The sequence below is a fragment of the Paroedura picta genome, chromosome 1 (genome assembly GCF_049243985.1).
Source record: "Paroedura picta isolate Pp20150507F chromosome 1, Ppicta_v3.0, whole genome shotgun sequence".
NCBI classification, from domain to species: Eukaryota; Metazoa; Chordata; class Lepidosauria; order Squamata; family Gekkonidae; genus Paroedura; species Paroedura picta.
In genome coordinates, this window is record NC_135369.1 from 28027853 (window position 1) to 28052562 (window position 24710).

General features: G+C 47.7%; 1 protein-coding gene and 1 long non-coding RNA gene across 3 annotated transcripts in view; one reads left to right on the plus strand and one right to left on the minus strand.

The window, feature by feature from the left end:
• Nucleotides 1-391: 391 nt before the first annotated feature.
• LOC143834317 (uncharacterized) lies at nucleotides 392-9421 on the minus strand. Of its 2 annotated transcripts, none has more exons than XR_013229763.1 (2): nucleotides 9288-9421; nucleotides 392-4975 (listed from the first exon to the last, which is right to left on the minus strand). It is a non-coding gene; the product is annotated as an uncharacterized LOC143834317 (long non-coding RNA). The 2 variants fall into 2 exon arrangements; XR_013229762.1 differs by having other exon boundaries at nucleotides 392-4867; nucleotides 9288-9401.
• The window catches only part of KCNK3 (potassium two pore domain channel subfamily K member 3), an 89437-nt gene continuing 73718 nt past the window's right edge, over nucleotides 8992-24710 (plus strand). Inside the window, exon 1 of the mRNA XM_077331030.1 lies at nucleotides 8992-9516. Within this exon, the coding sequence (XP_077187145.1) occupies nucleotides 9234-9516 (283 nt within the window). The 5' untranslated portion in view covers nucleotides 8992-9233. The remainder of the gene's footprint in view (nucleotides 9517-24710) is intronic.

A 24710-nucleotide genomic window follows, 5' to 3' on the forward strand; every position in this document is an offset into this window, starting at 1 on the left:
TACAATACTATTTTTGTGTTCTATGTATTCTATGAAAATTTTTGTTGCTCCATATAGACCAAATTTTAATCAAGAAACGCCCCCCCCCCCCCGGTCAATGGTGTCTTGCTTTACCAATGTTAAAATCTGGTCACCTTAATGAAAGAGCACTGCCCATGGTTCCTTTTGATTGAGACTCAGGGACAAGAATTCTGCCACAGTGATTCTTCATACATGCTCTAGTGGTTTGCAATTGTTTTTCTGTGCATGTGTGTGTTAGAGAGGAGTAGCCTCCAACATACCAAGGCAAATGCAGTTCAAAACCTTGAGAATAATTCCAGAGGAGTAGCTTGTGTAGGTCTATTGCAGCAAAATAAGTAGGAATACTGAAGAGCCTTTAAGACTAAAAAGATACTGGAAAGTAGTTTTTATTAAGAAATAATTCAAAAGTAATTTACAAACTTGCACACCAAAGCAAATGAAACACACATACAAGAATTTAAACTAAGGAAAGTAGGGTTCAACAAGAATTTTAAAAAGGGAATAGGGGGAAATTATAGCTATCATCATGACTTGGAGAAGTTGTCAATGAAATTAATAAAGATGACCAGCATCTTGGAGAAGAAAAGTAGTCGACATTAAAGAAGGCAGTGTATGGAGGGCATCAGAACACATACACATGTGTGCGCGCACACACACACATGAGAGAGAGAGAGAATTGTAACCTAGGGCTAAGATTGTTTTAGGAGCAAAGATTTGGAATACTAGCCCCTAAAACAATATGATTGAGGCGATTCTGTTGTTTAACAAAGACTCTGGAAGGTTAGTGATAGGTCTTTCTGGAGTTAGGACAAAGCCCAAGGGAGAATCTTAGAAGTTTCCCAGGAACCTAAAACAATAACTGATTCTTCTACAGGGATAGAACCAGAGATATAAATGTTTCTTGATGACCCCTGGATTTCAGGAAGGGAAATGGCATGCTTTTAGTTGTTGCTAATTGAAATTTCAGGTGTGACAGGGAAGGAAAGATTGGGAGTTGATGGAATTAGTAACACCTTATTGGTCATCTTGTTGTTCCAAGTATATGCATTCTGGCTTTGGGTGAAGAGAGAAAGCAAACAGTTAATCAGCCCCTAGTCATGTCACTAATCTAATTTAAAGAATCCAGAGAAGGCATGGAAACTTGGTATCTGGCTGGTGGTCATGGTTGCTTGGGAGTAGACCTACCTTTGTATATAGATACAGCAGCCATGTATTCCAAAGTCCATTTCTGCCAGACAACGCATTACTAAGTGATATTAAGAGGTGTAGTAGAAGGGCTCTTAAGTTTCTGACTGCCCCTCAAGAGTGAGGAAAGGTCTGGCTATTAACAACTTGGTAAGCTGGGTGCCAATATATCTCTGTACCACCTCACAGGGTGAAGCGGGGAGGGGGGTACAATTTTCTCCTCACTCGATCCACCATATCCTGGCCAATAAGGTTATCAGAGTCCAATCAATTCCTTCCAATAAGCAGATTTGTTGAAGTAAAATATCTTTACTGAAAGAACAATGATGCAAGCATCTCTAGGTCTTTGCTGACACCTCTGGGAACCGTTGACCCTGATCTACTTTTGTCCCATGTGAATCCTCCTGGGCACCGGTTTGGGTGTAAAACTTTCCAGATGCCTTCTCCCCTCCAAGTGTGCCAAAAATGAAAGCTAGTTCCATGGGAGTCGCATCTTCTCAAGGTTGGGAGAAGATAGTGTGTTCCTATATCATCAAATGGCTTAAGAGTTGGAATGTCAGAGGCACTCAACTAACTACTTTCACACCTTCTACAATGGATAACAAGAGATCAAAAGGCACTGCAGGCAGATACAGTATATATGGCAGGCAGATGCAAATGGTAATAGGCAAAAGCCAGGAATCCCATGGAAATGGCAAACACTTGTGAGAACAGGGTTTTGGCAAAGGCAAAACAAGATTCCATCATGCTCACCCTTGCCAGCACCATCTTGGATGTCAGCAGGGCTCAAAGCAATAGCCTACCAGGATTTTTCCCAGTAAAGATTTTTCCCAATCCACACCTGAATGAGAAATCATGTCTAGTCTCATTGCATCTGGAGAAGTGGACTCCATGAAAGCTTATTTTAGAATGAAAGATTATTAGGCTTTAAGGTGCTACATGACTCCGGTTTATCAGTCATGAGTCAATTTCTGCAGCAAATGACTGTGTCCAACATTGTCAGAGAAGAAGAAGAGCCGTGTAGAGCAATCAGTTTTAATGAGGAAGAAGAAAGGCCTATAGCATAAGCAGTCAATGAATAATATCCTCTGTGCATTTGAATATTTATGTGGGATTTTTTGGTTTTTCTTTGGGTAGTTTTGCTCAGCATTAGGTGGTAACATTTAGAAATGCAGAATCAAAATTTGCCAATCTCCGAGACAGACAGACGGATAGATTTTGCACTTCATCAGTCATAAAAAGCTTGCCAAGACAGAAAGGTTATCCATTATTTCTAAGCCTCTAGCAATGCAGCCCTGTTCAGAATTACTCTACTGACATCAATTGGCTTAGACTGTAGTAACTCTTAATAGGACTGTACTCTAAAAGGAGGGGATTTCAAAGCCATTTATTCATTCAAAGCCCTAAACGGCCTGTGAATGTTGTATATGTGAAACCACTCCTCCCATTATGTCCATCAAAGAGCACTATGGCTGGCAGACCAAAATCTGCTTAGGGCCCCTGGCCCCAAAGAGGTGAGACTGGCCTCGAACCAAGACTTTTTCCGCCCTGGCCCTGGTCTGGTAGAATGCCCTACTGCAGTGGTCCCCAACCTTTTTTTCACCGGGGACCACTCAACGCCAAGGACCACTCACCGGGGACCACTCAATGCCTTTTACTGAAGCCCAGTGGGGGGGGGGTAGTTTACTCCTCTACTCTCAACCACTGCTCTAGCGCTCTCTGATCGCTATGGTAATGTTTAAACATCCCTACAAAATAAAATACAGACACACCACAACAATGAAGTGTGTTGTAAAGGGCTGGGGGGGGGGGAGAAGGCGTCCTTCGGGGCCCACCTCTAATTAGTTGAAGGACCACATGTGGTCCGCGGCCCACAGGTTGGGGATCGCTACCCTACTGGACGTTAATCAGTTCCACGGGGCCTGTAAGACAGCGATTCCGCCAGCCCACGGTTGAGGCTGGAAATATAACACTCAGTGACATCAAACTGCTGACCTTCCTGGGGAAACACTTGATAGAATATGAAGAGCTTATCCATCTACCTGAAGAAAGAACCCCTCCTCAATGGCTGTATCAATTGGCATCAATTGACAGAAGGATGGGATAACTGCACGATGTCTTAACTAATTAAATTTAATGTGTACTTTCAAGTTTTCATGTTATTTATTATCTTTTACTGTTGATGTTACCTGCCGTGAGCCTCAAGAGAAGAGCGGATTTTAAGAATAAAGATAGTGATGATGGTATTTCCCTTCATCCAAGCAACTTTAGGTGATATACATGGTATATATTATACCATGTTTCCTCTTACACTGACTCTTTAGGATGCTTTAGGATGCTTAGGGCTGATCCTGCGTAGAGCAGGGGGTTGGGCTAGATGGCCTGTATGGCCCCTTCCAACTTTATGATTCTGTGATTCTATGATTCTATGACTCTATGAGAGCAAATGACTGTTCCAAGATCTCCCAGTGTACCTCACAGCTCAAACGTATAGTCAAGGCCAAGACTCCTTAAGCCAAGGCCAACACTTTGCAACTGCTGAACAGCATTAATCATTCAGTACATGCCCTTCTGAATGCCCCTTGGTTGGACTTTATAAAGGAAGGTCTATACCATGTACATTAGGTTGCCTCTAGGTCTCTGTTACCAGACTCTAGCTATCTTTCTGAAAATACTTTCATAATATAGTTATTAAATCTGTTTCAAAGACCCCATCATAAAAATGAATATAACAAATTAAACCAATAAACTCTCAATAAATTATTCCTTGTCTTTGATGCAATGCTTTTATGCCACCCCCTTCCTTCCTTCTTGGAATATTCCCCTTTGAACTCATCAGAAATCACATGGAGACAGCCTGCAGAATTACTGTGCCCAAAGCATTTCTCTGTTTACAATTAACAAGAAAGACTTGCCACCTATCCACAAATAAGTGTAAAACCTTCTGTCTCTCAGATGGCACATACGATCTTGTAGTGTTTTTACACATCATCTACCAAAGATTATAAAACAACAGTGCAATCCTTAGCAGAATTACACATCTGACAAGCAAGAATTACACCTTAAACCCATTGACTTCAATGGAGATGGAAGGACATGTCTTTCTTAAGGCTGCATTACCCAAGTTTTCAGGAGCCTTGTTTCTGTCACTAGCATATTCCTTTTTTGCTTTCTTCTTGTTTTGGACTCAGCTACTAAAATAAAAATTTGGTGATGGTGCAATCCTGAACAGAGTTATATCCTTCTGTGCCCATTGACTTCTGTGGACTTACAGGGATGTAATTCTGCTTAGAATTTTAACTCTGTTAGCTCCCATTCTACCTCATGGGAACTCAAGGAAACATACAATATAAATAATAATAAAATACAATAAAATACATAAAACTGCAAGCAGTAATTTGTTTACATGGGAAATTTATCAGGTAATAACCCCTGTAAAATTTAGTAATCACAGTTTCCAGCATTTTATATATTCATACACTTCCACCACATATGCAGAAAGTGGTCCTCTTCTATTCCTCTTCTCTCCTCTGGGTCAGATGGTGTGCACCCAAGAGTGCTTACTGAGAGAGCTTGTGGAACCTTTGTCCATCATCTTTAGGACTTCTTGGAGGGTTGGAGAGGTGCAATAAGACTGGATGAGAGCAAACATTATCCCAATCTTCAAAAAAGGGAGGAGAGATGACCCAGAAAACTACAGCCAGTGAGTCTAACTCCAATTGCAGGGAAGATAATGGAGCAGATCTTAAAGGGGGTGATCTGCAAACATCTGAAAGACAATTTGTTGATTCAGGCAAGTCAGTATGGATTTGTCTCCAACAGGTCCTGCCAAACCAATCTGATTTCCTTCTTAGACTGTATGACGGGCTTATAAGATCACGGAAACTCAGTTCGTAGTTTACCTGGATTTCAGTAAGGCTTTTGGAGGCCTCACTTCAGAAAGGATGTGGACAAAATTGATAAGATGCAGAGAAGAGCAATGAGGATGATCTGAAGCCTGGGGGGCAAGCCCTATCAGGAAAGGACTTGGGAATGCTCAGTCTGGAGAAGAGGAGGTTGAGAGGGGACTTGATTGTTCTCTTTAGTTATATGAAAGGTTGTCACTTGGAAGAGGACAGGGAGTTGTTCCTGTTGGCGGCAGAAGATAGGGCCCTCAGTTATGGCTTTAAACTACATGTAGAATGGTACCAGATATCAGGAAAAAAACTTTTCACAGAGTAGTCCAGCAGTGGAATTGGCTGCCTAAGGGGTGATGAGTTCCCCCTCACTAGCAGTCTTTAAGCAGCAGCTGGACAGATACTTGTCATGGCTGCTTTAGGCTGATCCTGCATTGAGCAAGGATTGGACTAGATGGCCTGCATGGCCCCTTCCAACTCTAGGATTCTATGAGGTGCCAGAATGTAGGAGAACCTGTGCCCTTGATGTTCTACATGGAAGAGAGGAAGTCCAGGAGGCATGATTCTAAATTTATGCCCATTTCATGGAGAACTGCTTGGCCATGGATATCTTCATGGTGGCTCTTGCAGGGTGGCCAACCCCTCAGCCCAGGTTGTGGCTTGTACTGAGGAGGCAGGCATGGAGGAAGGAGGTGAATTCCCACATAGTCAGTTTGGCTAGGAATGTGTTTGATACCTGTGTCAGGAAGACCTTAAGAAATTGGTGGACACAATTTCCCCTGACTATCTAAACTGAAAACTGCTGGGAAACTCTCCAGCAGGCATTTCTACAGATAGAGGAAGAAAATTACCCTCCATTAAGGATCTACACTTTCTTCATCACTTACCCCTCAAAGTGTCTCCCTTCTGACACATTTGAATACTGATTACTTTTCATGAAGTTCTTTCAGCTGTTGGCATTCTGCCTTCACCATTGCTGTGCCCAGAATGGTGGAGGGAAATTAGATTTACCACCACACCTACAATCTAGAGCACTACTATTTTAACTGGAAACTGATTTTCTCTAGCAACATAAATACAGGAAATGCTTTATACTGAAAATAGACCCTTGTCCATCAAAGTCAGCATTGGCAGCAGCTCTCTAAGGCAGGGGTGGTCAACCTGTGGTCCTCCAGATGTCCATGGACTACAATTCCCATGAGCCAATGGCAGTGTTTGCTGACCCCTGCTCTAAGGTCTCTAGCAGAGATCTTTCACATCATCTGCTGCCGGATCTTTTTAACTGGAGGTACCAGGGACTGAACCTTGGAACGACTGCATGCCAAGCTGATGCTCTGCCACCAATCCACAGCCACACTTATCTTCCTGAGGCCATATTTCAGTGGCATGCACATTTTAAATAAAATATCAGAGGAACAACACCCAAGGGAACCTTGTTCTGGAGAACAAATTTAGAGTCCAGCGCCACCTTTAAAACCAACAAAGTTTTATTCAAGGTATGAGCTTTTGTGTATTTGAGGGAGTGTGTGTGCACACGAAAACTCATCTCTTGACTAAAACGTTGTTGGTCTTAAAGGTACTGCTGGACTCTAAATTTGTTCTGCTGCTTCAGACCAACAGGGCTACCCACTTGAATCTTGTTCTGGAGAGGTCCTTGTGACCTGTCCTTGGTCCTGAAATTCTTATCTTCCCTTGCTCTGCCTCTGGAATGTGCTATTTCATTCCTCAGGTTGATGACATGCTCCATCAGCCTGACCCTTCACTGGGTGGCAGCTCTCCACCCTGAACAAAAGCACCAGATTTATGCCCCTGTCTTGGGCAGAATTCAAGGATGTGTCATTATATCAGACAAGAAGTTTGCGCAAGTAGACATTCAGGTGGGCAGCTGTGCTGGTCTAAAGCTGCTGGATGGAGTTTGAATCCACTGGCACCTTTAAAACCATCAATGTTTTATTCAAGGTATGAGCTTCAGGTACCTGAAAAAGGGCTTATAACTTGAATAAAACTTTGTTGGATTTAAAGGTGCCACAAGACTCAAAGTTTGTTACATAAATATACACTATTTCTCATTTGGCACCAGTGATAGAAGACCAGAAAGTCTCTCTGTCTCTGGAAATGTCCTACACAGTGGATTAATCTTAAAACATCCCACCTACATCCCAGTGCAGACTTTCCAAGAACATGAGAGGCATCAGAGTTTAATAGCCACCATGAGTTCTTCTGTCTTTGGTGGGGTGGGGGAGGAGCCACTCAGGGGATGATTAGCAGATTTTGTCTGTCACTGTGATTGGGATCAGAGGACTAGGGGTGACTATTCCTGAAGCAGTGGGGAGGAAGAAGGAGAAAATCCGAAAATCTGACTCGCATGAACACTTAGACTGAAGAAAGCAAGTCCCTGCAGCTCGAATTTGCTGGCTCCAATCTTCATTTTTCAATGTCCCTAATTTGAATTTTAATTGGAGAAACAAAAGTAAAATGAATTCACTTTCTCCAGACCATTTTTTGGTGTATTGCAATTCTGCAAAGGATTTTAATTCCCTCACGTTTTCAAGGTTATTTTCTGTGCCATTCTAAGCAGTGTTCTGTCCTTCACACTCCAGTGAAGTAGGTGGGCTCTGATGGGTGCTCAGGATGGCACGGCCAGTATCTGCTAATCCTCTGAGTAATTGGTCCATTCTAATAGTTTACTTTCTTCCCCTTTAGCCTCCTGTTGCAGAATCCTCAGGGCCAAACGAAACCATACTTTGTCTTTTTTTTAATTTGGCAAGGAACCTATATTCAATTTGCCAAAAAATATGCTGAATAATTTGGCCATCACTGTCAATGACATCACTGTCGCTGTTTGTACGGGGGCGGGATGACTCCACCAAGTTCCTGAAAGTCTTGTCCAAGTAGCACTCTCAGATTCTCTACATCAGCAACTTTGCTCCTCAAGGGAAAGGACTCATGTCTTCAAAGACAGGAATGCACTGAAATACCCTGAAGAGCCATCGTTCCCTGCTGGATTTCTACTTCCATGGCTAGTTGTGTCTTTAAAGTTTTTCAGTTAATTGGCTGGATTGATCCTCTGCCTATGAGGTTCTTATTGTTAAAACCCAGCTGCAGTAGGGCAAAGGGACTGTAGCATTCCTACTTTGTGCAGGAGCTTTGGAATGGACAGAGTTGAGCATAGCTGAACACATGATAGGACACTTGCTAGTTTGCTTCTGGTGCACATGTATGATTTGGTGCAGAAGTATGCATTATATGAAGCTGCCTTGTATCATTAGTCCACCTATTACACCCCCTCCCCAGGCTCTCAGAGCAGCAATCATGGTTCTCCCCCCATTTTAACCTCCACAACAGGTTAGGCTGAGAGAGAATGGCCGGCCCAGGGTCAACCAGTGAGTTTCTTGGCAAGGTGGCGATTGAAGTGCACATCCCCAGGACTATAGTCCATGCTCTCTCTAGTTACTCAGCTTGGAGTCCTCACCTCCTCCCCCCCCCCCCGTCAGACTTGCTAACGGAGACCCTTTTAACGGGAGCTGCCAAAGATCCCGTTCTTGGGAACTTCAGCCAAGTTTGCTGAGTCTCTTCCCCTTTGGGACTCCAGTCCCAAGTTCTTCTCCGGGAGCTGCCTCTTCGCCTTTCGGGAGCTCGGCACCGCCGCCCCGAGGGACCCGGGGACCTCCGGCAAGCTCCAGCGCGTGAGCCCCCGGGGTGGGCGGCCTGGCTCCCCTCCCTCGCCCCGCCCCTTATAAGGCCTGCGAAGGAAGCGAGCGACGCCCGGGCGGGGCTGTCCTGGGGGTGGTGCTGAAGGGACAGCTCCGCGGCGGCCGTCCCGCCCTCCCTCCCCCGCCGGCGCACCAGCGGCCGCCCGCCCGCCCGCCCGCCTTGCCCAGCACAGCACAGCACAGCTGCCGCGGGAGCCTCAGCAGCAGCCATGAGCCAGGCAACCTCCCCGTCTCCTCCAGCCGCCGCGTCAGCACCAGCCCCGGCCCCGACCCCGGCCCCAGCCCCGGCCCCAGCCCGCGCCGCCCGCGCCTCCCGCGGGGCTCCCCGGCAGCCCCGCGCCGCTCCTCGCTGCTGCTCCGGCCGCCGCTGCCGCCGCCGCCTCGTCTCCCGCGCCGCCTGCGCCCGGCCGGCGGGACCATGAAGCGGCAGAACGTGCGCACCCTGGCCCTCATCATCTGCACCTTCACCTACCTGCTGGTGGGCGCCGCCGTCTTCGACGCGCTCGAGTCCGAGGAGGAGACGGCCGAGCGGCAGAAGCTGGAGCAGAAGCAGAGCGAGCTGAAGAGCAAGTACAACCTCTCCGAGGACAACTACTACGAACTCGAGGGGGTGGTCCTCCAGCTCAAGCCCCACAAGGCCGGCGTCCAGTGGAAGTTCGCCGGCTCCTTCTACTTCGCCATCACCGTCATCACCACCATCGGTAAGAGCCGCCCGCCGCGCCTCCGTCCCCCCCACGCCCCCCCCCCCGGCCGCCCCAGACCAAGCCCGACGGACGGTCCCCGCAAAGGCCCCTGGAGGGGGTCTGCTTCAAGCGCCCCGCGCCGCCACCTGCTGCTCTCCGCACCCGGAGGGACTCGACGGCCCTTGGGCCACGCGGGACAGCACTTCCAGGCGCCTGCCTGCCTGCCTGCCTGCCTGCCTGCCTGCCTGCCTTCCTTCCTTCCTTCCTTCCTTCCTTCCTTCCTTCCTTCCTTCCTTCCTTCCTTCCTTCCTTCCTTCCTTCCCGGGGCAGGCCACCGATGTCCGCCGAGCGCTGCTCCAGCGGGATGGGAGACCCTGCGGCATGACCGGCAGGAGACCGGGGGAGGGGAGGGGTCCGTAGCGAGAAGGGGCGATCGGTGGGAATTGCCAGTTCGGCTGGGTGCAACCCAGGCACTCCCAGCTGGCGAGGAGGGGGGCACCCAAGAGTATTCCACAAGGGAGAGCGGGAGAAACACACAGCAGCTCCGCATCGGTCCGGCGCCCGCTGGAGCCAAAGCGACCCCCCCCCCAGCCAACCCGGCTCCTTTCTTTCCCTTGAAAGCGAATGTGGGGTCCCGGTCACGTTCCAAGCGGCGCCCAGACCTTCCCGCGGACCCGCAGTCTGATTCACGCGAGCCCATTTGCAGGGAAGTCTTGGATTTCCTCCTTTCCCGGCTGCTCAGTGGGCTGGGGAGGGGGAGAGCTTGGAATGAATGCTAAAGCCCAGGGAACAATAGAGACAAAGGGCCTCTCACGGAAAGCAGACCCCTCCTCTCCCCTCCGCCCTCTCCCCCGGACAATAAGCGACTTTGGTGGCTGCCTTTGAAGGAGCCGAAGGGAGACGGGACCCCATTCCAGAAGAGGCACCGGGTCATTTTTAACGAAATCGTTAGAGAAGGTGCTAAGGAATTATTAGGAAAAGTAAGGGGTGTGTGCATGCGCGTGTGAATTCCCTTTTGGGGAGGGGGTTGAAAGACCTAGCAAATCTGCAAGCGAAGGAGGGGAAATAATGCCTCTTGGAGATAAACCAAAGTGATTCATTCCCTACTCTTTAAAGACCTCTGTTTTGGATAAAATCCTATCAAGAGTTATAAAGTAGCACTACGTTTCCAACCCACCCCATCCCCATTAGTAGATGCATGGCCACTTAAAAAAATTTATGTTGGTGATCGTCAGGAAGCACAGGAAAGTGAAGGAGAGAAAAAGAGATTTAAAAAAAAAACTGGAATAAAAGCCATGATCTTGCCTAGGCAAGATTCTCGTGCAGGTGGCAGTGATGGGGGGGGGGGGATGAATGGAAGCCCCTCCACCAACTCCCCATCAAGTGATCCAGATGCCCAGGGACCACCTTCCATCTGATTCAGGATACAATGGAACCACCTCCAGAGGCAATTTGTCCCTTATTTGTGAGGAAAGCCCCAGCATCATCTCTCTCCCCCCCCCCATTTCCAAACACGTGAATAAGGGAGGGGAGGGGGTGCTTTACTATGACTGCAATGCGTAGGATTCCAGCAAGTGCCAGTAGCAACAAATGGAAAACAGGGAGGGGTGTGAGTCCCCTCTGTGAGATCACTGAAATAGGAACCCCCCTTTTTGGCTGGGTCAGTTTAAAAGGGTTCTTCTCTGTTAGTACAGAGAATATATCTTTTTATATATATATCAAGTGCATGGGGGGAACGTCTTATGTTTGTCTGTATTTAGATCTCTGTCCTCTATGCTAGTCTCTGAATAGGCAGGTAATGATGCTTCCGAATTTGATCTTCACAACAACAGCTGTTTAGATGCTTGTTGCAGTTTCTAGTTTACGGATAGGGAATGGAGGCAGAGAAGGGGCAGCTGAAAGACTGGCACACTCCGAAATTAAACCCCTGTCACTGGACAACTTCAGTTCCAGAAAGTTTATTTAGCGTTTCTGTCTTTTATGACTTAGAAGGACCAGCGTCGCTTTTACCAAGTGGTCTGAGAACCCTGGGAATTGAAAAGTTTATATTTCCTAGTAAAACTTAGAAATCCTGGGGGGAAATGGGAAAGGAATTTGTCTACAAAACACTGTCTCTGTTTCTAAAGTGAGAAAGACCTTAATTTCCAAACAGCATTGATCTAGAATCACAGAATCCTAGAGTTGGAAGGGGCCATACAGGCCATCTAGTCCAACCCCCTGCCCAACACAGGATCAGCCCTAATCAGGATTGCTTTCTTGCATCCATGCTAAAATCAACGGGGTTCAATTCTGTGGAGGAATGCTGAGTCCCAGATATGAGGCTTTGTTAGTTAGGCTGTATATGGTTCCCCAGGAGTCAGTCCTGTTGAACTCAATAGGATCTCTCCCCCCCCCCATGAGCAAAACACAGCAAGGATCACATTGCACATAGTGTAAACACTCCAAAAACATTTTACTCTTCTCCTTCAGCAAATCTAGTCTAAATGAGGACAGAGAGATTTCTTCGCCTAGAAATTATACATCTCTGTTTACAGCATACGAAGCCAGATACAAATAGAGCATTTTTTTTAAAGGGCAAACAAAATACAATTGGGTGCAGTTGGATGTGCAGAGGAAGAGATCAGTTTAAGCTCCCAACTCTTGCTTGCAATCAGATTAATTCCTGATTTATGTCTCTGTTGCTATATAACAAGAGTGGAATCCTGGCTAGAGACCCACAGAGGCCAGACAAGACCCAAACTGCCTGCAGGGCTTCCAAATCATTGCTCAAGGCTTCCGCTCTTGAAAGCTCTTCTCTGCAGCTCGTCTGGTTCAGCGTTTGCCCTCCTTGGGTGAGGAGATTACCTTTGCTTTGGGCATTTGCCTGACCCTTTATGGCCACCCTCTTTGTCCATGCTCATAACAGGTTTCAAAGTAGGCCGTTGCTGCTCCTTTCCCACAACATATTTCCTGATCCTATTTTTATACCCTGCCTTCTTAAAATCTGGCACGGTTTCTAATGCAACACCCCATTGATAGGAATACAAAGCAAACAAGTGAAAAAAACAACAACAACAACAGGAAATAAAAGAGAATCAGCTGCAAGAGCAACCCAGGCCTTGGAAGCTGGCACAATAGTGGTGGGTCTTCCAGGAAAGGCAGGCTTCATATCCTCTGAGCCTCACTGGGGATGACATTCCAGGCTTTCTTCCAAGGGCCCTCCTCCTTCCTTCTCGTGGTGTGCTCAAGCAGAGGAGAGACCAACCTGCAGAACAACCAGAGGCTCACGGTGGGAGAGATAATATATCCGAGGTACTTTATAGGCGAGCCGGCTTGGTGAAGTGGTTACGAGCGATGGTGACGCCCAATCTGGAGAGCTGGGTTTGATTCTGCACTCGTCCACATGTGGCCAGCTGGGTGACCTAGGGCTAGTCACAGTCCTGTTAGAGCTGTTCTCACAGAGCAGTTCTGTCAGAGCTCTCTCGGCCCTGCCTACCTCACAGGGTGTCTGTTGTAGGAAGGGAAGGCAGTGGTAAGCCTCTCTGAGACTCCTTTGGACAGTGAAAAGTGGGGTATAAAAACCAACTCTACTTATTTTTTATCATAAGAACTCTGCCTGATCAGACCAGTGGTATATCTAATCCCGCACCCTGTCTCCCAAATTAGCCAACCGGCTCCTCTGGTGATGGGGCACAGAGGTAAAGGTCTTCCCCAGCATTGCCCCTGGAATTCAGAGGATTAGTGCCTCTGAATGTGGAGGTTCCCTTCAAGCACCATGGCTAGTAGCCACTGACAGAGTTGTCCTGCAGAATTTATCTGGTCCCCTTTTGAAGCTGTCTATGCTTGTGTGTATTACTATACCCTATCTTTAAATCACCTGTTGAGTAATCACCTTTTGTCTGTCCTGAATTTGCTGCCAACAATGCCATTCTTTTTGGGGATGTTCGGCGAATACCGCAGGGTTTGGCCCAGTCACCGAAGCGTGATACGGAGTGCAGAAAACAAATCTCCCAAGAAATATATTACAAAATGTTACTTAGAATTATTCAAGTAGATTCAGTTCACATTCAGGCTGCCACTGAAAGGAAAGGCAGGAGCCTAATCTAAAGAGTTCTTTCGCTATCACAAGCAGCCAGCTAAATCCATCATTGTGCTTATGGAAGGCCGAGGGAAATCTTTCATGCAGGAGAGACCTGTAGTGATGGGTGACTCTGTGCAGAACCATGCTGAGACTGGAGAGAACAAAGGACAGGGAGAGAGGAGGGGTCCAAGAGGGCAGCTCCCAGGTGGAGACAAAGAGAGAGACATCCCCAGGCAAAGAGACAGCACTTATACCCACCCACGGTGATGGGGTGACCTCCAATATCCAGGCATACGGAGTCACTTTCTCCAACAATCCTCGAGTTCTGTTATTTTGAGAATTGGAGAAGTTCTCTCGATCCACTCTCTTTCTCAGTTGGGATCCTGAAGAATGGACCAGTGCTGCACCCACAGGGGAAGCTGCCCCTGCTTGTCCTATGCTGGAATGATCACATGAACGACTCTTAAAAGACAGAGAATGTGACTTGGTCCACCAGGCTGTGGCTATCTGGGGACTTGGCCCTTGGTTTCTCCGGTTCGATTCTTGCCTTTTGTCTACTGGGCTGTGTAGTTTGTTGCCTTCTGTGTGCCATTATCCCTTTGGATGGCCAAACCTCATTGGGAAGGATGGGGAAGGATGGGGAAGGGGACTGGAACTGTCCCAGTCATTTCTTTTGCAAGGTGGATGGTGGAAGGAGGGTGGCCACAGCATTGCAGTGTCTCTGTATATTCTCTGTGCTGCTCATGCAGCCCAAATGGACAAGCAGGAAACTCCCTGCTGGAATGACGATAACCATTCCACACATGTTGGCTAATGCGCTTTCAATGTGCTTTTGCAGTCGGATTTTCCTGTATGGAACAGGAGAATCTACTTTGAAAGTGCATTGAAAGTACAGGATCCAACACCTGCAGAATGGGCAGCTAAGATACACGTTTAATTTCAGAAGGATGTCTGCAAACTATGTCTTATTCAGTCTCCCATCTGAATAAGATTTAAGCTGTTTATGAGCACTTATTTGATTTTTTTCTGCTGCATTAGTTCACAGCATGCATGCAGAGCACAAGTCTCTGTGGTGGCAGCAAGGGAGAGGGGAAAGGCTGCGGCTTAGAGGTCCAGCCCATTTATGGGACATGAGGTTCACCCACTGGCTTGCTCTGGTGCAGAACTGAGCTTTCTGCAAGTGTGAGCCTTCATTTTTTAAAACTTCAGAGCATCTGCTTGGCATGCAGAAGGTCCCAGGTTCAATCCCCAGCATCTCCAGTCAAAAGGCTAGGGTGGGAGGCAAGGAGAAAGGCCCTGGAGAGCCACTGCTGGTCTGAGTAGACAATGCTGACTTTGATGGGCCAGTAGAAGGCAGCTTCACGCTGGTTGTAGCTCTGAAGGCCTTTGAGCAAGTTTGGCAGCCTATCCCTCCTTCCTGGAATCCACCTGTTTTCTCCTTATACTCTCCCCTCCCTTCCCCTTCTTACCTCTTTATCTGGCATCTGATCATTCCTTGAAGAGGAAAAAGGGAAGAGTTTCCAACCGCTTTCCTGACATTCTTGAGTTTCGGGATGACGCATGCAACCTGAGGGATCTTCTAAAAATAAGCAAGTGTGCATAAATTATATTTAATGTCTGCTGTATGGCAGATAAAGATTAGGAATGGTTTTGAGAGAGAGGAGTTCGTGTTCCAGCTCTGAAGAAGTGAGGAGTGACTCACGAAAGCTCATGCCCTGCCACAAATTTGGCTTGTCTTTAAGGTGCTCCTGGACTCTTGAGGTTTTCTACTGCTCCAGCTCTATTACGGACATTGCCCAATTCAACAGTACAATCCTAAGAAAACTTTATTCCACATTGACCTCATTTGGAATAACGTGTCTAGTTCTGGGTGTTGCAGTTCAAGAAGGATATTGACGTTGGAACATGTTCGGAGAAGGGTGACTGGCATGCTTGAGGGGCTGGGATCCATGGTTGACAAGGAGAAGTTGCGAGAGTTGGGCCATGTGTAGCTTGGAGGAGAGAAGGGAAAGGAGTGATAGAGTAGCTGTGTTTAACTCCGTAAAAGGTAGACATGTTGAAGAGGGGGCCAGCTTGCTTATTGCTGCTTTAGAGACAAGGGCTAGGAGCAATGGGTCAAAATTACTGGAAAGGAGGTTCCACTTAAATATTAGAAGACATTTTCTGATGGTGAGGGCTGTTCAATGATGGAATATGTTGCATCAGAGGGTGGTGGAGTCTTCTTTGTTAGAAGTTTTTAGGAGGTCATAGAACCATAGAATCCTAGAGTTCGAAGGGGCCATACAGGCCATCTAGTCCAACCCCCTGCTCAACGCAGGATCAGCCCAAAGCCTCCTAAAAGCCTCCTAAAGCATCCTAAAGGTCAGATGAGCATAGGATCACACTGAACCTTTATGACCCGGAAGACTGTTTTCCATGGCCTTCTCGTAATGTACCATGCCGATGCCACCTGTCAAGGATACTCCCAAGGGCAAAGTGGAGACAGCCCCCCGCCCCATCTAAGACAACAAATTTGTCCAAAGTTTGACATACTAGCTGAAGAAAGGATGACAGAGATAGGAGCCCCTTTAGGGTTGGGCCTTACGCTCTGCTGGTAAGAATCTACTGGTTGTTCCTGGCCCCAAAGAAGCATGCCTGGCCTCAACCAGGGCCAGGGCCTTTTCGGTCCTGGCCCCAAGCAGGTGGAATGAACTCCCGGAAGAAGGGCCTGTGAGACCTTTCAGCATTCCGCAGGGCCTGTAAAATGGAGCTCTTCCGCCAGGTCTACAGTTGAGGCTAGGGCCGTGGGGGAAAATCAATGGGCCCCCCTGATGTCAAGCTCCAACTCTGATTATTTTGTCTCTCCTTCCTCCTCCCTCTAGAGCAGGGGTAGTCAACCTGTGGTCCTCCAGATGTGCATGGACTACAATTCCCATGAGCCCCTGTCAGCATTTGTGCGAGTCATTTGCTGGCAGGGGCTCATGGGAATTGTAGTCCATGAACATCTGGAGGACCACAGGTTGACTACCCCTGCTCTAGAGGTAGGGGTAGGGATTGGGGGTTTTCCGCCATGTTGTGGACTGTTGGTTTTACAGCATTGGTACTTTTCTGTTTATTTTAATGGGAGTTTTTACCTGAACATTCTGTAGCCGGTCATGAGCCTGCTTGGGAGTGGTGGGTAATAAATTAAATAATAATGATAGATGTGATCCATAACATAAACTATAGCTCAGTGGGCAAACTCTTGAGTGGATCATTTCTATGCTAGTTCTGATCCAGGTATAAGAAGGACATCCTGAACATTCCTGTTTTACATATTGGACATAAGGATTGGAAATGTGGGGGCCTTCTGGATAGAATCAGGCAGGTCGTTCCAGAATGTGGGAGCTACCATGAAGCTCCTTACACTGGATCAAACCCTTGGGTTATCCCAGCCTAAAAGAAGATAAATTAGATCAGGGCAATGGCCTGTCCAGTCCAGGACGCTGGGTCACACAGTGGCCAAAGCCAAGGTGTCATCAGGAGGTCCACTAGCATGGGGGTTGTCAACCCCCGGTCCGCAGCCTGGTATCGGTCTGCGAAGGCCATGCTACCGGGCCACCGGCAGCCACTCCTGCCTCCCCCCCCCCCACAGCGAGAAGCTCGGCAGGCCCGGCTAGCTTCTCGCTGCAAGAGGGAGGGGAAGAGGCAGGCACGGCCGTCGGCACACTGGCGACGCAAACATGCATGCCAGTTGCTGCGCATGCGCATTAGCGCACCCTGGTGGCGAAAACGCACATGCGTGGCAACTGCGCATACACGTTTGTGCACAGCTGCTGTGCGTGCGTGGCTCCCGGGCCGTTGGCTCTCTCCTCACCCCCGGAAGCGGTCCCTGACCACAGAAAGGTTGGGGACCTCTGCACTAGTGTACAATCTACTCATTGCTATCTACTGGGGAGAAATGCTAAGGGGGACAGGTATAAAATGGGAAAACGTAATTCATCAGGTAAAATCCAGTCCATTCTCACTGAAACAAAAATGGAGGGAAGAAGAAATTGGTGTTTAAGATTGGTAACCTTAAAAGAGCCTAATGTTTCTAGGTTCAGGCAACCCTATTTTGCATTTTCTAATAAAACCAAGCCTGTTGGCAGAGTTTAAATTTGCAAAGAGATGTGAAGCATCAGACCGCTTAAAAGTACAAAATAGTTTTATTAAGAAGAGAAACAAACTTTGTATAGAAAGAAGAGAGAGATTCCTAACTGACTAACTATTCTGTTGTCCTGTCTGGACTGGACTGGAGGCAAGCAGGGAGGAAATATAGAAGAAGAGTTGGTACTTATATGCTGCTTTGCTGTACCAGAAGGAGTCTCAAAGCAGCTTACAATCGCCTTCCCTATCCTCTCCCCACAACAGATACACTGTAAGGTAGGTGAGGCTGAGAGAGCTCTGATATTACTTCTTGGTCAGAACAGCTTTATTAGTGCTGTGGCGGGCCCAAGGTCACCCAGCTGGCTGCGTGTGGAGGAGGAGCGCAGAATCAAACCTGGCTAGCCAGGTTATAAGTCCACGCTCCTAACCACTACACCAAGCTGGCTCTCCAAGCTGGTTCAAAGGAGCAGGAAGTCTCCAATAAGCTAATCAAGACACAGGAGGAAACTACTTGAAAAATACCAGGAAGTTCCTCATCTAACTATAGAATTCTAGAATCATAGAGTTGGAAGGGGCCATACAGGCCATCTAGTCCAATCCCCTGCTCAATGCAGGATCAGCCTAAAGCAGCCATAAGTATCTGCTTGAAGACTGACAATGAGAGGGAGCTCACCACCTACTTAGGCAGCTGTTTCCACTGCTCACCTACTCTGTGAATTTCTCCCCTGCTATCTATGGTAGATACACATCTCCTCTGATGTCTCCCCCGTAGGATATTCTTATTTATTTATTTTATTTATTATATTATTTATTTATTATATTTATTTATTATATTCTATTATATGATTCTTCATATATGTTGAATCATGCACACTGCAGATGTCACATATCCCAGCAAATGCAAGGCAGATCTTCTTCCTGTTTGTCCCTGCCTGTTCTTCCCCACCCCAATCTATCACCTCCCCTGTGTGGAATGGTGAGATGCTTGGGGATCTGTGATCAGACCCTGCCTGCACTTTGGAAAGAATACTAGAAGCCCCTACATGGTCCAATTGGGAACAGGAAGGGGAGGGAGGAAGGGAGGGAAGGAGGGCTCGTTCAGCCTCCCCGTGTGGCTTTACTGCTTGGAACTGACCTCCCCAGCTGAAATCGCCCCATGCTGCTCTCAGCCTCCAAGGACAGGCAAAGGGCTGATCACATGCCTTTCCCCCTTCAGAGGCTAAAAGCAGTGCGGGGAGGACCACTTTGAAAGACAAAACCAGGAAAGGATGGGAGAAAGCATCTTCCAGTGGATGCTGTGTGCCCATGAAAGTTTCGCTCATGAGTTGCTAGGAATTCTGTCCATGTCCATCTCACCTGTTTGGATGCATCATTTACAAGCTCCTTCCAGAGGGGAACCTGTCAAAGAGATACTTTGTCAGCTGCCATGCATTCCCAGTGGGAAGTTTCCTGGTGCAAGACTCATTGCAGTGAGTAACAGCTGTGCACACGGACACATGAAGCTGCCTTAGACAGAGTCACTGGCTGTCTTCAAGCAGAGGCTGCTTATCCTGGATGCTTCAGGCTGCGTTGAGCAGGGGGTTGGGCTAGATGGCCTGTATGGCCCCTTCCAACTCTAGGATTCTATGAGTCAAACCTTTAGTCTACCAAGCTCAGCATCGTCCACCCATAATGGCAGAGGTGGCTCTCGAGGTCTTTTGCATCTTTGAATGCCTGAGCCTTTTTAGCTGGTGATGCTGGGGTAGGGACCTTCTGCAATCGTGGAGATGCTCTGTCCCTCTGCCACAGCCCCAAGCGAAGAGTGTGCAAGAGTCAGAAGCAAGGAGGTCTTTTTATTTAAGCCTCTCCCCGCCTCCTTCATCTGTGTGCTACTGGCTCCATGGTTTTTCCTCACAGCCTTGCTTGTCCTTCCGTAGCTCACACTCACGGAGTGTGCCGGTTCGAGCCCCGCTGAAATCCTCGCACACAAAATTGGTCCAGGGAATTTAATCCAGGGAAGCGGAAGGAGGCTGGATTTGAAAGCAAAATGTGAAGAGAGATTAGGTGGGATTATGGAGGGGTGGGGGAGGGAAGAGTGGACGAAGAGCTAGCTTTGGCAGTCTAGCAGCTGGGAGAAAGGGTCGGGGAGCCAAGCTCAGAGCTTCATCCTTAAGAAAAAAAGAAAGAGCTGCTGGTGGAAGGGGAGCTACACGCCGTGGACTGATGCCTACAAAAGCAGATGCATAATTCCTAGGTCAAATCTGGGGTCAAAAACAATAACTAGATTCCCATAGCAAAATGTCATGAGCATTGAGCCACATTTGCAGCTGGGAGTGTTGCACTGGGATGTGACAAATAGGGTCCGAGTTCATTTGAAGAAATCCAGCCATTTAAATGCACCGTTGCTACTATAAGGGAAGGCCCTGCAAGAGGGTTTTTGTCATTTTAACCCAGATGGGCCGGTCAGAAAAGCAAGATCTGAGCTGTCGTCTTGGAGCCGGAAAGTTTCCCTTAAATCCTACATGTGCTGAACTAGATTATTACCGTGGAAAGAGTCACACAGGCACTTCCATCACTCATTTCTGTGAATCTGATCTACTGTTGATGATCATGGGCTGTGTAAACCAAAAGCCAAAGTGAAACATAATTATGCCTGGAGATTGCCGTGGTGTCAGGTGGGAGGGCCTGCACATGCTTTGGATTCTGAAAGTTCTAGATTCGGTCCTGCCTGGCATCTCCACCATTAAGGATCTCAGACAACAGGTGTTGGGAAAGGCCCTGTTTTGTTCCCAGAGAACAGCTGCCAGTCCAAATGACCCTGGTCAAGTGACAGAGAAGGGAAGTCCCTTGTGAGTCTTCTCTGGTGGACTCTCCTCCCATGTGTCAGGGACAGACTCAGCCAAAGACATCAACTCTGCCCACTGGTCCACTGCAATTATTCTGTGCAATTTTTGAAGGATTTCAGAATCATCTCCCAGCATCCTCTACAAATCTTGCAAGGGATCTTGAAAGGGAGCCCCGATAACTTGGTGGTAAAGCAGACGTTTGGTATAGGCCAGCATTCAACCCCTTCCATCGTCAGTTAAAAGAGACCCAGGATTGCTAGTGGCATCCTAGCAGAGTTAGAGTCTTCTGCATCCAAAAAAGGCTTAGAGGGATGCCACTCTGTACAAGACAGCATTGGAGGCATCTTTGGAAGGCTGCATGGGGCTTGGTGGGAATGAGTGGTCCAATCAAGAAAGGGAAGAGTCATGCAGTCTTGGACATCTCCTCTCCGGTTGACCAACCCTTAAAACACTGCAGCTCCAAAGACTTGGTGGGCAAAGCTGGTTGGCCATTCCAGCAATGTCTCTGAAGAGTGAACAGCCCATTGGGGCTGGCCAGCCACAAAGCCACCCCTCCCCATGCGCGACACAGAATGTTCGCTATCTCTGGTATCCGTGCGCCGGCCTTGACTGTGAAACTCTGCTCTGCCGTTTGCTCGAAATTATCCTTGGCTTTGCTCACAGGGCCACGCTTATCTCCAAAACCATTTCCTGATCTCATTCTTTGATGACACAGGAAATCTCCCCTTAGATGATGAACTTCGAGCTACGTGTCAACATCCACTGTCTGAGGCACCAGGGCAGACAAGCAGGGTCTAGCAGTCCAAGGGCCTTGGTGTCCGTCAGAGCTGCTAAAATATGTTGCCCCAGAGACCTTCCAGTTGCTCAACTTACTGTGCCCTCATTGGCTGAGAAACACCAGTGACCTAGAAACACCAGTCAAAGGTGACCTAGAGCTGGCGGGGGTCAAATTGCATCCTGTGGCTTATTTGTGATTATAGTTTCTAGGGCTGCTTTACAGGCCCAACTGTACTGCACATGTAAACTGGGTTCAAAATGGTTTGATGGACACTGTTTCCCTCCCCAGAGGCAAAGAAGTTTTTCAAAAGTGCTAAGAATTAATTCCTCGAGACTCTTAACTCATAACCCAGTTTCCTGGGGCACCTGGTTGAGAACCCTGGCTATTAAATAAGAGGAAAACTGGTATAGACTTGTAGCATAGGTATATCCAGTGCTCCACAGTCCCTATAATTCACTTTCACACCTGTTCTGCACAGCAGGCTGCCTCACAGAATAAATGGGGTCTAAGAACGTAACTTGCTCAAAACTACCTCTGAAGACATAATCTCCCTTTTTACTTCTCACCCCCCCCCCGCGTTTCCTATATGCAATTTCTGCCAGCCAATTTGTGATTTTTCCCTATTCCTTCTGAATCTGGCAGTCTTAAAGGATCCTATCCTGAATTACTGTAGTCATTCCCATTCCCTGCAGCTGCATTTCCATGATACATCTTCCCTTCTAGGGATGTGCCTTAACCCCCCTCCCTACAAACAAAAACAAATAAACATGGCTCCCTGATGTTCAATCTTGTATTATACCTAAATTGGAAGCAATCAGAAAACGTTGATCTCCTTGATTCTTTTTCATAGTCTGGCCAGGGCAGTGGGAAGGGGAGAGAGCGAATCACTAGATGATGGGAGTAACAGGGGCACTGTCCAACCAGCAGAGACATATAGATCTTGCCACCAAGGATAATGATAGAAGAAGATAGAAGGAGAAGAGTTGGTTCTTATATGCCGCTTTTTTTTTTACCAGAAGGAGTCTCAAAGTGGCTTCCAATCAGGTTCCCTTTCCTCACTCCACAACATAAACCCTGTGAGGTAGGTGAGGCAGAGAAAGCCCCGATATTACTGCTCGGTTAGAACAGTTGTATCAGTACCGCGGCGAGCCCAAGGTCACCCAGCGGGCTGTATGTGGGGGAGGGCAGAATCAAACCTGGCTTGCCAGATTAGAAGTCCGCACTCCTAACCACTACATCAAACCGACTCTTGTGCACGCTTGGTGCAGTCAGCAGATATCTGAGCATTGTGATTCCATTGATTTAGCAACCCGGGGACAGCCTTTGAGATTATCTACAAGTGGCATCAGAGCCACCATTTCTATATGCCCTTGCCAAAGACTCTCTTGTGGAGAGATTGGGAGTGTATATGTTCTCTGTAACATGTTGTTACAGTTTCTGCAGAGCAGCTGAGGTGTTTGTCAAAGTATACCTGTCCCAGAGCTGCTGAGTGCCAGTGCTGTGTTCTTGGAGTGCTACACACCTCTCAGCACCTGCCTTCCAGAGCCCACCCTGGAACACTGGCTTGCCAACTATCGTATTTGCTGGTGTATAAGACGACCCCCCAACATTTCCACTCAAAATACAGTACTATCGGCCACTATGGGCAGCTATGTCTATCCCAACTGAAGTGCACCTGGCATATAGGACGACCCCCCCACTTGGAGGCATGTTTTTCAGGGGGGAAAAGTAGTCTTATACGCCAGCAAATACTGTACATGCTCCCTCCCTCCTCTGACATTACTTTCACCTGCCTTTCTTGGAATGTGAAATGCTTATCTGCATCTGTTTTCTTGGAATGCCTCCTGGCACCCAGGGTAGAAAGAAGAATTTAAATTTGTTTAACAAGAAAGACCTTTTCATTCTGCCTCCCTAAAACTTGGCAGAGAAGGCCCTTGAAAATTTCATCCCAGTGGCCTGGGGAAAAAATTAGATGCAGAATTGTTCTTCCTGTAATTGGGAGCAAAATGAGGTCCATTTCTTCTAAGTGCCAGACGTTTGGAAGGCAAGATCTCATGGTCTACCCAGTCACTGAAATGTCCATCCTAATTGGATGGAAAACAAAAAGTTACCCCTGGAAATGTATGTCCTGTCGAATCAATGGAAATGAACTGACAGGACATGAGCCTGTGCAATTGCAGTGCTGGGTTTGATTTCACTCTCCTCCACATGCAGCCAGCTGGGTGACCAACTGGGGATTTCAACTTGTGTTCCCCCGATGCTAACATTCTTAATCACGGCACCAGCTTGGTGTCGTGGTTAAGAGTGCGGACTTCTAATCTGGCAAGCCAGGTTCAATTCTGCACTCCTCCACATGCAGCCAGCTGGGTGACTTTGGGCTCGTCACGGCACTGATAAAGCTGCTCTTATCGAGCAGTGATATCAGGGCTCTCTCAGCCTCACCCACCTCACGGGGTGTCTGTTGTTGGGAGAGGAAAGGGAAGGCGACTGTAAGCTGCTTTGAGAATCCTGCAAGTAGAGAAAAGCGACATATAAGAACCAACTCTTCTTTCTCTTCTTCTTCTACCTCACAGGGTGTCTGTTGTGGGTAGAGGAAAGGGAAGGCGAATGTAAGCTGCTTTGAGGCTCCTTCTGGTAGAGAAAATGGGCATATAAGAATCAACTCTTCCTCTTCTACATTTCCTCCTGTTTTTGCCTGGTTTAAAAAACTTTTCACAAAGGCTTCTTGATGGGATAACAATGCCTTTTCATGGTTAGTAGCAGCCTGGCATGCAGACATGAACTAGGCAGCATTGTTCTTGGTAAAGCAAAAATGCCATTTAGGGAAATGCTTCACCTGGTGAATTTCTGCTTGTTAGGCTACTGGTAAAGACACAGGACCCAAATGGACTAGGCTAGCCTGATCCTGGAAGCTAAGCAGGGTTAGCTGTTCCCAGTAGTTGGGTGGGAGACCTCTCAGGAAATCCACGGTTGCCATGCATAGGCAGACAGGAGCAACCCACCTCTGAAGGTCCCTTGCCTTGAAAACCCCATGTAGTTGCCATCAGCTGGCTGTGACTTGCTGGCATTGTCTACCACTAAAGATGCAGGAGCAGAGCCTGCAGAAAAGCTGGAAAGGTGGCAACCCTTGGTAGGATTGTTGGCCATTGGTGTATATGGGGGGGGGGGGAGGAGGAAACTCCTGGAGAATTGGGGATGGAGCCTGGGGAGGACAGGGACCTCCATGGGGTACAAGGCCATTCAGTCCACCCTCCAAAGCATCCCTTTGCTCCAGGGGAACCGATCTCTGTAGGTTGGAGATGAGCTGTCATTCCAGGAGATGCCCAAGTCCTGCTTGGAGCCTGGATCCCTGGAAAAAAGAATACAAGTCCCTTCCCTATGGTGTCAGGTGTTCTTTTAATTTCCGTAAGGACTTCCTGCAGTGTGCCGGAAATGAACCTTC